The sequence below is a fragment of the Ovis canadensis genome, chromosome 15, assembly GCF_042477335.2.
Source record: "Ovis canadensis isolate MfBH-ARS-UI-01 breed Bighorn chromosome 15, ARS-UI_OviCan_v2, whole genome shotgun sequence".
In the NCBI taxonomy this organism is placed as follows: Eukaryota; Metazoa; Chordata; class Mammalia; order Artiodactyla; family Bovidae; genus Ovis; species Ovis canadensis.
In genome coordinates, this window is record NC_091259.1 from 64,297,833 (window position 1) to 64,311,334 (window position 13,502).

The 13,502-nt window shown below is 37.8% G+C and overlaps 1 protein-coding gene across 1 annotated transcript in view; it reads left to right on the top strand.

Annotated features, from left to right (window-relative positions):
• ANO3 (anoctamin 3) overlaps nucleotides 1-13,502 on the top strand; it is a 460,052-nt gene that overhangs the window by 389,231 nt on the left and 57,319 nt on the right. Inside the window, exons 15-17 of the mRNA XM_069553832.1 lie at nucleotides 11,677-11,759; nucleotides 12,178-12,318; nucleotides 12,851-13,015. Coding sequence (XP_069409933.1) covers nucleotides 11,677-11,759; nucleotides 12,178-12,318; nucleotides 12,851-13,015 — 389 coding nt within the window. The remainder of the gene's footprint in view (nucleotides 1-11,676; nucleotides 11,760-12,177; nucleotides 12,319-12,850; nucleotides 13,016-13,502) is intronic.

Consider the following 13,502-nt stretch of genomic DNA (forward strand, 5'->3'; position numbering starts at 1 on the left):
CTGGAGAACTCAACAGTAAGGAACAATTACCCAACAATTTCATCCGCCAAACCAGCTGAGATGACATACATAATGTCATACATACATACACAATGCTTACATAATTTGTGTTGTACTTACTTATCTTCTATGGAGGCTTTCATCTAGCACTCTCCAACTGCTTTACACCCATTAATTAAACCTCACAATATATAATGGAAGAAGAACGACTGCCTCTTTGTCTTAAATGGTGGAACCACTCACCAGTGGAGTTTCCAGAACATGAGGGTCACATTATTGTCACTGATGGATCTGAAAACAGAACCAGATTGTGGCTTGGCACCATGTCTCAGATAAAACCAAAATATTGTTCTAGGTCCAAAATGGTATCTTTACAAACCCTATTGCCTCATATGTGTGATACTGACATCACACATATGGAATTCGTTTCCATAGGTTAAATTCATTATTAGCAGGTTATGAGCCTAAAACAACTTTTATGTTGAATTTATGTTTTGTCTCCCCAGAGAAACCTAGGTTTTTTAAGCAATAAAAAAAAATTTGAGTAACAATAAGGTAAAGTGAAAGTGAAGTCGCTCAGTCGTGTCCGACTCTTTGCGACCCCGTGGACGGTAGCCCACCAGGTTCCTCCTTCCATGGGATTCTCCAGGCAAGAATACTGGAGTGGGTTGCCATTTCCTTCTTCAGGGGTCTTCCCGACCCAGGGATCGAACCCAGGTCTCCCACATTGCAGGCAGACACTTTAACCTCTGAGCCACCAATATCATGGTTATATTATCTGAGGCTATGTCAATGATATTCTTTACAAGTACAATGGAAATTGGCGACTGAAAAATTTCTTTGAAATGTTAACAGCTGTTTTAGTATTCTGTTAGAAGAGAAGTAGAGGGATCATTCTCATGAGTGCTAACACTTGTTTAGCATGCAAGGTTTTTTTTTTTTTTTTTTCTAAGTCTATGGTATTATAGTATGATCTTCATTTAACTGTAACTTCTTGGAAAGGTTAAACACTCTATTTTGGTGCTAAGGACAATGCCTTTTGTTAAGCAGAGGTTTTGAAAGAGCATATACATGGCATACATACAGGCATAAATGGGGATCTGATGAAGGTTATAAATTGGACATGTCAGATACAAACTTTAATTCAGGCACACACAGTTCAGGGAAGTAAATTACATAACCATAACAAAACCTGTTGCATTCATATCTATACATTTAAAGGAACATGTTTTCTCAGTAAACATCCTTATAAAAACAAGAAATTAAAATGAAGTTGATGCTGAAACCTATCTGATTGTAATAAATAGTAGGTGTCCATGGATACCTGGATCAATTGAAAAACAAAAAGACCATTGACTTAACAACTTAAGAGAAGCATTTATAATAAATTTTATATTTTAAGCTTAATATTTATTAAATTTTGGAATGAATTCTTTTGTTTTGTTAATTGAAGTGATAATCCAGGTGTTTTAAAGAGACTTATATCCATTCTGATGTTTAAAGTTGTTTTAATTATTTTAATTTCCATCTGTATTTTTTTGTTTCAAAGAAGTATGACAAGGTGTTCAATAAACATTTTCAGGCATAAATATAAAGGATAATATTCTGAGGTAGAAATAGAATAGAATTGGATTTAAAGATAAAATGGAACCATTAAAATGTTTCAGTAGATAAGAAGAGCTTTCTGAAAGTATATGTCTTAAAGGGATATGAATTAGGTATAAAAGACCAACATAAAAGTTGTATTTTAAAATGTCAGTTTTTATAATTCACTGGAAATTGCATCATTTGCCACAATTAACATATATGATGAAAATAAATTTTGGATGTCATCAGTTCAGTTCAGTTCAGTTGCTCAGTCGTGTCCAACTTTTTGTGACCCCATGAATCACAGCAAGACAGGCTTCCCTGTCCATCACCAACTTCTGGAGTTCACTCAAACCCATGTCCATTGAGTCAGTGATGTCATCCAGCCATCTCATCTTCTGTCATCCCCTTCTCCTCCTGCCCCCAATCCCTCACAGCATCAGTCTTTTCTAATGAGTCAACTCTTCACATGAGGTACCCAAAGTACTGGAGCTTCAGCTTTAGCATCATTCCCTCCAAAGAACACCCAGGACTGATCTCCTTTAGGATAGACTGGTTGGATCTCCTTGCAGTCCAAGGGACTCTCAAGAGTCTTCTCCAACACCACAGTTCAAAAGCATCAATTCTTTGGCACTCAGCTTTCTTCACAGTCCAACTCTCACATCCATATATGACCACTGGAAAAACCCTAGCCTTGACTAGACGGACCTTTGTTGGCAAAGTAATGTCTCTGCTTTACAATATGCTATCTAGGTTGGTCATAAGTCATAAATATATATAATATGATGCATAGTTCTATAAACTTATTTGAGGTTACAAAAATTTTGAAGACCACTGATTTAATGCATTACTTTTCCACTAATTTCTAAGGATTCAGAATATTTTACTGGGCATTTTTCTATAATAATTAGGGCCTGACACAGTAACAGTTTTACTCTCTTCTAGTTCCATTAAAGGGAAAAAAAAAAAAAAGCCGGAGAGGGTTTCAGAGCTTTTGCCAAAATGTGATGGAAACATTTCAAAAGTAAATATTACTTTCTTCAGAATGTTACCATTGCCAGTGTGCTCATACTCTACCCTGTATGTTACTACAGTAGATTTGTCAGCATAAGGTGGCCCTACCGCATCTTTATTTGGTGTGAGATCTCTGCGGCTCTTTCTCTGGCTGTGTTCTCTGTTGAATCCTGGTCCTGCTACTTACTGGTTCTGTAACCTGAACTATCATATCCAAAGACTACTTTCTCATTTGTAAAATACAGAACAAGATATCTACCTCCTAGGTAGATATCCTAGACAATGGGGAACCAAAAGATAAAGTAGGTAAAGTATTATGTGTTGCTTGATGCTAAATAAGGGCTTATCAATGGTAACTATAATAATTTTAAAGATGGTAATTTCATTATAGAATCTTTAGATGGCCATTGCCTAATTTATCAACTATATGATATATTTTGATATAATTTAATTAAATCAAGTTACAACCGGTTTTAAATATAATAAAGTGGCAAAACTGGCAGATTGATAATATTGTAGTTTATTTTTCTACCTTTAAGAAGAGATCCAAGTGATTTATTAATCCTGCCTTTAAAAAAATCAAGATGGATAATTAAAAAATCTTGTCATTTCTAATTTGTTTCTTTCTGGTTTGAAAAGTTAGAGTAACTAAGTAATAACCTCACAACTTTGCCAACAAAGGTCCATCTAGCCAAGGCTCTGGTTTTTCCAGGAGTCATGTATAGAAGTGAGAGTTGGACTATAAAGAAAGCTGAGTGCCGAAGAATTGATGCTTTTGAACTGTGGTGTTGGAGAAGACTCTTGAGAGTCCCTTGGACTACAAGGAGATCCAACCAGTCCATCCTAAAGGAGATCAGTCCTGAGTGTTCATTGGAAGGACTGATGGTGAAGCTGAAGCTCCAGTACTTTGGCCACCTGATGTGAAGAGCTGACTCATTTGAAAAGACCCTGATGCTGGGAAAGATTGAAGGCAGAAGGAGAAGGGGACGGCAGAGGATGAGATGGTTGGATGGCATCACCGACACAATGGACATGGGTTTGGGTAAACTCTGGGAATTGGTGATGGACAGGGGAGGCCTGGCAAGCTGCGGTCCATGGGGTCACAAAGAGTCAGACACAACTGAGCGACTGAACTGAACTGAACTGAACTGAACCGAACCTCATAACAAAAGAGTTTTTAAGAGTTTATTTGCTGAGTGTTCTCAGCACTGAGCCATGACCTGGAGAGGAGCAGAGTGAAGAGAGAGTGAGATACCTAGGCTAGGTCTATATACTTTAAGAATCCAGATTTTTCCTTGGCTCAAAAGCAGGGACAGAAGAAAAAGAAGTTATTCATGACCTAAGTGGGATTTTGACATTAAGTTCATGGGCAAAAAATAACAATGACAAGTGTTTTTCTCATCTGTTTAGAGGACTAGGAACAATATAAACATTTTGCAGAGAACAATGAAAACATGTTAGGCTTAACTAAGCTGACAGTTCTACAAGCTCTTAGCGACAGTAAAAGGAAGGCAGTTTTGTGTTGCATCAGGAGAGAATCCTTATTAAAAATGCCTAGTGTTGTTGTAAATCCTCTTTTCTGAATGAATAATTTAAACCAATAACCCCGCCATAGGTGTCACAGGGAGCTGATCTTCTAGGGTCCAGTTCATTTGGGGACAAGTCTACTATACTTTCTGAACTTTTGCAGCGTTACAACAACAATAACTTCATTTCTTGAACATGGAGCTGTTGAGGATTTTGTAAGTTAAGTATGTGTAAAACATTTGAACAGGCTATCTGGAACATTTGTGTCTGATGCACAATAGCTATTCATTGGAAGGAGATACACAATTTTGGAAGCTCTCTCTAGGAAAAAAAATACAAAATAAAAATATCAAAAGTTTACAAATTTTAAAAATTTCAAATGCTACATAAAATCAAAATCCATAGAAGTAATAATATTTTAATTAATTAGTTGCCTAACATATCTCTGTAAATGCTTTTTGTCTTACTTTTTATCTGCATTTTTTTATTATCTCTGCGTGTTTTAGTCACTCAGTCGTGTCCAACTCTTTGCGACACCATGTACTGTAGCCTGCCAGGCCCCTCTGTCCACGGAGTTCTCCAGGCCAAGAATACTGGCGTGTGTTGCCATTTCCTTCTCCAGGGCATCTTCCTGACCTAGGGATCGAACCTGTGTCTCCTACATTGCAGGCAGATTTCTTACCATCTGAGCCACTAGGGAATCCCAATCTCTGTGTATGATGTTTAAAAAGATATTTCACGGAAGGAATGGAGAAGTCATTCAGTTTTTCCTCTTTCTCTAGCACAATTAATTGAAAATTATTTTATTATTTTTGACAGTTTTAAAAAAGATTTATTAATTTGTTTTGCTGCCTCAAGTCTTGGCTGTGGCACATGGGATCTTCATTGCATCATGTGGGATCTTTGAGGATGCTACACAGACTCTCCAGTTGTTGAGAATGGTGCCCAGACTCTCCAGTTAAGGTGTGGGGGCTTTGTTGCTCCACAGCATGTGTGATCTTAGTTCCCTGATCAGGGGTTAAACCTTTGTTCCCTACATTGCAAGGCAGATTCTCAACTGCTGGGCTACCAGGCAGTTCAGTTCAGTTCAGTTCAGTCGCTCAGTCGTGTCCGACTCTTTGCGACCCCATGAATCGCAGCACGCCAGGCCTCCCTGTCCATCACCATCTCCAGGAGTTCACTCAGACTCACGTCCATCGAGTCCATGATGCCATCCAGCCATCTCATCCTGCGTCATCCCCTTCTCCTCCTGCCCCCAATCTCTCCCAGCATCAGAGTCTTTTCCAGGCAAGTCCCCATTATTGGCAGTTTTGAAAGGCTTATTTCAACTTCATAATTGATAATGCTATGTGCATTTTCAATATTGTTGGAACTCTGAGAAAATCTCTAGTGTGTTTCATATATGACTTCAAGTTTGTGAAATGATTCCCATGGAGTAGTTTCTGGCCCCATATATTTTAGATCTTATTTCTCTTCCATTACCATAGAGCATGTGCATCTCTTCATACATCCCCTAGCCTGGCACCTGAAAGAGTCAGCATGTAACTGGAGGAGTCACCTCAGAAGCCATTGCTACATTAGGATAACTGGCAATGATTGAACAACACTTGGAAGTGCCTGCAAGTCACATAAACATATCTCACCAAATGCAAACTAAATGTATCCCTAATTATTGAAACCTTGCAAGACTTAGCCACTTGGCCACTCCCTCAGCCATATTTGGAAAAATCAGAGATACTGGCTATGTCTACAGGGAACTATTAGACATATCAAAATTATAAATAGAAGCAGTTTAATTATTCTGGGACGAACTGTTTGCTTGAAGTGTGAACCAAGAAGCATTATGCTTACTTCTGCATGTCCGTCTTCACAAATTCAGATACAGTGGTCTAATAAAGGAAAAATAATAGTCTTTTCAGACAATTAAGTTATAACGTGTCAGATTTTTATTTGAGTCTGACTGCAAAGGAAAAGTCTTCTAAAAGACCAATGCAAAGATTTCTATCTTGGTAGAGACATTTATAAGAAAATTGTTAGTAATCATTTTTAGACTCCAAAGGAAAAAAAAAGGGTGTCAGACTAGACTTCTGATTAATAAGCCACTCTCAATCTCATTTAGGTCTATTAGAAATCTGCTCAAACCTTTTGTCTGTGATGCTAATTTCTTCCCAGAAGGATGTTGCAGATTATGTAGCTCAAAAAGTTCTGTATCAGACCATGTTTAGCAATAGTTTTTCCTTTAGTATAGAAAAAGGTCAGTGTTTGGGTTAGATCTGAATTTCAGCCAAGTGACTTCCTCAGGTAACTTAATCTCCAAGAGCTTCAATTTGCTCTGCTGAAGGAGATAATAACCTTTATTTCACCTGGGTTGTTTTGGAAATGATAGGAGCTAATTAAAAATATGTCTAACACAAAGTCTGGAAATTTGAAAGTGCTCTATAATGGTAGTTTTCTTCTTCCTCTTTGAGACTATGATGCAACTCATTTTCTTTTTTTTCTTTGTGCACTCTAATAATAGATATTGTGCTCTCAAAAATAATTTTGAATTAGATTATTTATTCTAGCAGTGGTCCCCAACCTTTTTGTCACCAATGACCAGTTTCATGGGCTTCCCTGATGGCTCAGTTGGTAAAGAATCTGCCTGCAATGCAGGAGACCCTGGTTTGATTCCTGGGTTGGAAGGATACACTGGAGAGGGGATAGGCTACCCACTCCAGTATTCCTGGCTTCCCTGGTGGCTCAGCTGGTAAAGAATGTGCCTACAATGTGGGAGACGTAGGTTTGATTCCTGGGTTGGGAAGATCCCCTGGAGAAGGGAACAGCTACCCACTCCAGTATTCTGGCTTGGAGAATTCCATGGACTGTATAGTCCAGGGGGTTGCAAAGAGTCAGACATGACTGACAGCTTTGACTTCACTGCACGTCACCAGTTTTATGGAAGACAGGTTTTCACTGGACCAGGGGCAGGGGAATGGAGTCAGGATGATTCAAGCGCATTGCACTTATCATGCATTGATTTCTAATCTGACACCACCACTGATCTGACAGGAGGTACTGGTCCGTGGCCCAAAGGTTGGGGACCTCTGCTCTAGAGGCAGCTTTACTCTCTTAAATACAAAAGAAGTAAAAGAACAATATAAACGGTTTGCTGGGTCACCAGAAAAAGATGGGCAGTGTTATGACAGATATGACTGAATTTTTATAAAACAGTCAAAATAGAAATAATTGAAAAAGCATGTTTCCTACAGGAAAATATACAGTAGCTTTATTCAATGAAACCAAGAACTTTGTCTACCAAGTTCCCTATGTATAATAACTAACAGAGTGTTGAAAAAAAGATTATTATAATCTATTATGGGACTTCCTTGCTGGCTCAATGGAAAAGAATTTGCTTGCCAGTGCAGGAGATGTGGGTTTGATCCCAGGGTCAGGAGAGTCCCTGGAGAAGGAAAAGGCACACTCCAGTATTCTTGCCTAGAGAATCCCATAGCTAGAGGAGTCTGGTGGGCTACAGTCCACAGGGTCGTAAAGAGTTGAACATGACTTAATGACTAAGCATGAACAACAACATGATCTATTATATTCTTCAAATGAATGACTAATAGTTAGATGTTAAATCACTTATAAATTATACCTTAATTTAAGGTTAATTTGTACAACACCTCTAAGAAGATGATTTTGCTATTCTTGTTTTTAAATTGTGAAAACAAAGGCTTATCATTTTTCATTCATTTGTCCAAGGTCACATAATTAGAAAAGAATATAGGTAGCTCTCAAAACCAGAACATCTGTACCCCAAGCCATGCTCTTTCTCCAGCACCACATTGTCATTCCTAGATGGTCTTTGGGGGGTCATTGTAACTTGATCATGAAGATAAACTGTATTTATGTAAAAATATAGTAATTTCTTTGATAGTTGTTGGCATTCACCTATGATGCCAAGTACATTTCTAAGGATTTAATTCCAGGGGGATGTTTATAAGATGAAAAGGCAAATATTTAACCATGCTTGGAACTAGGACTCCTTACTGGACAATCAGAATGGATATTGACTTTAGTTCTGGAGCACTTTCCTGGAGGCCAGAGCTGTTCCAGGGGTTAATGCTACATGTACCTCATCCTGGTGCAGGTTTCCTGGAGAGGAAGGGCCAACCTATGAAGGGCATGATGCCTTTAGAGGGTTCAGTTATGAATTTTTTTTCTTTTTCCCCGTCAAAAATGAACAACCAGGTTCATTTATGACAGAAAAAGAGAAAAGAAAAACAAAACCAAAGAATGGATGCTTTGGAATTGTGAAGACTCTGGAGAAAACTCTTGAGAGTCCCTTGAACAGCAAGATTAAACCAGTCAATCCTAAAGGAAGTCAGTCCTAAATATTCATTGGAAGGACTGATCCTGAAGCTGAAATTCCAATACTTTGGCCACCTGATACAAAGAGCCAACTCTGTTGAAAAGACCCTGATTCTGGGAAACATTGAAGGCAAAAGGAGAAGGGGGCAGCAGAGGATGAGATGGTTATATAGTATCACCAACTCAATGAACATGAATCTGAGCAAACTCTGGAAGATAGTGAAGGACAGGGGAGCCTGACATGCTGCAGTCCATGGGGTTGCAAAGAGGTGAACATGACTTAGCAACTTAACAAAAACAAATGGTTGTATCTCTGAGTGTCAGTAACATATCAGCCCTAAATACACTTCTTTAGTAAAATACTTTGGATGGGATTGCCAAAATTGAAGTAGTGACTGTTTATGAGTGTGGAATTGTAGGTGACTTCTATTCTTTACCGTTTAATTTACTCATTCAGCATACATTTACTGAAAGCCTTATAAATGGCAGGCATTCCTAGATTTCAGAAGTAAGACAGGGGCTGTTTCTGTTACTTTCCTTGGTGTTATATTTATAATCAGAAAATATTCCACAGAGTTAATTAAAGAAGTTATATCAAATATATGAATGGTAAGAAGAAGAAATGTCCTGAGAAAAATAAATCCAGAACTTTAAACAGATTAAGTTGTATTTATTTAAAATGCATGGCAAAAAAGTTAACAAGTTATTTGTGTAGACACCTAATTTTTTAGCAGTTTGTTTAGTATCCATTTTAATGTGAACAGGTGCTACTGAATGCCTTTTTAATGTACAGATGCCAATACCATATTGAGCGACAGGAAGAGTTAACTTAGAGAGACACATTCCATCAAATATAAGAGTCTGCTCTGGTCAAGACTATGTTGAGAGTTTTCATATTTTAGTGTAGCACAATGCTATTTATGCGTAGCTTTTTATTTTTTTAATGAAGTTTCCTATGGGGAAGAATGTCTGATTTTAGAAATTGGTAAGGATTTTCAGTGCTTATATCAAATACTGGCCTTCTCATGTTTTAGAACATAGATATGTATTGTTTCATTTCTTAGTATTTTTGGAGAGACAGAAAGAGAGGAAAATTGGAAGTAAAGTTAGAAACAGATTCTGTGTCTTTGGACAAAGAGGAAATTTAACCAGACAAGAAGGTCTTGACTAGCCAGTTCTACAACTAACCAGTGGTGACTGAGTCAAGCACAGTCCAGCCCAAATATTCAAAATCTACTATTTCACACATAGGCTCTTTCCATTGATTAATCTACTAGATATTCATGCATAAAAAGCCCTACTAATTGCATTTCTATAAGGCATTAGCGAGAAAATCAATAACTTATCCTAAGCAGGGAGATTTAAAATGTCCCATATTCATGGCCCTTCTGATAATTGTAGAACCTGTTTAGTGAGGTTTCTGTTTCTCCCTTTTGTGTAGTGATGTTGCAATGCTGTGTGGGGAAAGCACATTATGCTTGCAGATGTCGCTGAAAAAATATCTGAGGAATGGAGGACTCTTTAGTTGTTCTTGGGTGTTGTCCCCATTGATGAGGCCAAGCATTTGCTCTGACACAATCTCATTTCAGCTGGGTCTCCTTTTAAGAAGGCTTCAAATCCTTATCTCTTCTGGTGAAAATAATACTTGGAATTATTTTGGAGGCTCAATATATTCAGACATACTTAACTTCATTTGTGTTTGGAACTGACTTCTTGCCCCTGATCCCCCTCTCATTAGCCACTCCCCTTCTTCAAAGTGTAGTGAAGTAGTTTTTAAAACTTTTTCAATAATAATTATTTTTCCAAATAAAATTTGAACATGACTGCTCAATATATATTTATATAAAGAAAGGGATTCTCTGCCAAGGGACTCTCTTTCTTACAATGTCTTCAGTGAAATTCCATGGAGCATTCCATGAAAACCTCTGGAATAATGCAAAGAACACTTGCACAGGAATTAGAGTTGCAATCCCTGAATTGTTCAGTAATTAAGTTTATTTATTAAACATTTTTAGTGTGCAAAGCACTAAAATACTAAGGGGGAAAGGCCCTCAAGAGACAAACTTCAAGTGTGGGAAAAAACAGGTACAGGAAAAAGTTCTAGATGCTTTGGCAAGGTCAGTGATATATATTGATCACTCTGGAGTTTGTTTTTGTAAATTTAAAATAACTTCAAACTACACATAGAACTGTGCTTTTAAACTGTGGTGCTGGAGAAGACTCTTGAGAGTCCCTTGGACTGCAAGGAGATCCAACCAGTCTATCAAGGAGATCAGTCCTAGGTGTTCATTGGAGGGACTGATGCTGAAGCTGAAACTCCAATACTTCAGCCACCTGATGCGGAGAGCTGATTCATTTGAAAAGACCCTGATGCTGGGAAAGATTGAAGGCAGGAGGAGAAGGGGACGACAGAGGATGAGATGGTTGGATGGCGTCATCGACACAATGGACATGGGTTTGGGTGGGCTCTGGGATCGTGATGGACAGGGAGGCCTGTCGTACTGCGGTTCATGGAGTCACAAAGAGTCGGACACGACTGAGCAACTGAAGTGAACTGAACACATAGAACCTTACTATGGTTACATGCTTGACCCTGTGATTCTGTTACTCTGTGCCATTGAATTTGGATCACAAGGGAAAGCTGCTGGAAATGATCGTGAGACATGAAGGTACAAGGACTGGATGTAGCATGTGCATCTGTGAAATTTTTGTAATGTTGACAAAACTATGTGTGATAGTCAGCGGGATAGTGAAAAAATAAATGCATAGTTGCTAAGGAGCAGAATTACTGGGCAGATCATCTTCAACTATTCTGAAATGCTCTTCTACCTCCGCGATGCATAGGAAACCCAGCTTTTCCCTGATAACTAAGCTCCCTTTTCCACTGAAGGCCTCTTATCCTCCAGCTTCATCTCCAATCCAGTTTCACAAGATCAAGGTCATGCTAACAAAAGTCTCTGCTTACTTATTCCAATAAAAAGAATCACTCTCCATTGAGAGTGCGTGTTGATAATTTATATAGAAGAAGGTAAGGGAAGAAAAATTGCAGCTGTATGAATTTAATATAAATGTGGTTAATTTTAATTATTTAATAATATGATGTAAATGCATCAATTCAAAGAAGAAAGGCAATGATGACAGAATGTGATGTCTCAGGTAAGAATTATAATAGTAATATTTTATTATTCTTATTTATAGCCACAGTCTTCCTGGAGTTTTGGAAAAGGAGAAGAAGTACACTAACCTATACTTGGGACCTTATTGAATGGGAAGAAGAGGAGGTAAGATGTTAAGAGACCAGGAGATAAGAAACTGGAATAACATATGATGTAGGAAATCACTCACTGCCTTAATGTCTAAGCAGGAAGCAGCTAAACACAATTCAGTTTTCCCTTAATTTTTTTTTGTTTTACTAATAACCTTGTTATTTTATGAAGATAATAGACACCAGTGATGAAATATGTACTTTTTTCAGAGCACTTCTATAATGTTTCCTTAAATTCCATTAGTGGAAAATCATGCTAATTAAAATATAGCTTAGGGTTTATTTGGAAATTATCTTGCATCTAAATTTTTACAAGTTGCTTCTTTGCCAAGACTCGACATAGAAGTAGGCCAAATTCCAAGAATTTAGTCAATATTGGATGATTTTTCAAATTTATGCCTTAGATATTTAATTAACTTCAGTTTTTCTCATAGGAAACCCTTCGTCCCCAGTTCGAGGCAAAGTATTACAAGATGGAGCGAGTGAATCCTATCAGTGGAAAACCTGAACCACATCAGCCTTCCTCAGACAAAGTCACTCGTCTTCTTGTTTCTATCTCAGGAATATTCTTCATGGTAAAGTAGAACCATCAATCTCAGAATATTGTGGGATTCCAGATTTAGAAAGAAGTTCTAAAATACCAACTCATTTTGTGACCCTGAGGGGGTAAGAAACTGTATCCTGTTCAGTATGTTGGTGGTACATACGTACTATTAAAATAAAAATCACAGCAGGTCATGCAGTAATTGCAGAAGCAGTTTGTATATATTTTTAAATAAAATACTGTCTGGGAGAAACAAAGATCATCTAAGAAAAAATGGAAATTATGTAAGTCGTCCTTAAATTAGATCCTCTGCTTTAAAACCGAGCAATCATGTGACAGTTGAGATTTGAACAACATATCACACTAAAACAACTGAGTCTTACACTGTTTGTTTTGACTCTAATGTAACTCAGTTCTTTAAAGGAAATTTTAAATTTATGTACACTTTCTTGGAAAAGTAAATTTCTTTAGCTTTGGGGGTCAATGTTTTGGATCTATGTTGCTGCTTTTATTTTTTCAAAAATGCAAAACATGGATGTCTCTTCCGGTCTCCCACTTTGCAGATTTCTCTGGTGATCACAGCAGTGTTTGCAGTCGTGGTGTATCGCCTGGTTGTCATGGAACAGTTTGCATCATTCAAGTGGAATTTCATCAAACAACACTGGCAGTTTGCAACTTCCGCTGCTGCAGTCTGTATCAATTTTGTAATCATTATGGCACTGAATGTTGTAAGTGTTTACAATTTTTCAGTAGGTGTCAAGTGGGTGAATAGAGGAAAGGTCTGTGTTTCCTTTATATTTGCATTGGATTTATAAGAAGCCAAAATAAGGCCAAGTATCATTTCTGGCAAAGACAAGTTTGGCTTAACAGGAAGTATTTCATTTATGTGGTTTACATGATTTTAAAAAAAATTAAAATCCATGATAGTTGTATTGTCTTCCTTGCTCTTTGAATTTATAGTTTATTTGTTTTTATTTTTGGTGTGCTGGGTCTTTGTTGCTTTGCACAGGATTTATCTAGTTGCAATAAGCAAGGGCTGCTCTTCTTGGTAGCGCCCTGGCTTCTCATTGTGGTGGCTTCTCTTGTGGAGCACCGGTTGTAGGCCCATGAACTTCAGCAGCTTTGACACACAGGTGCGTGTGGAATCTTCCCAAACCAGGGATCAAACCAGTGTCCCCTGCATTGGCAGTGGATTCCTATCCACTGCACCAGCAG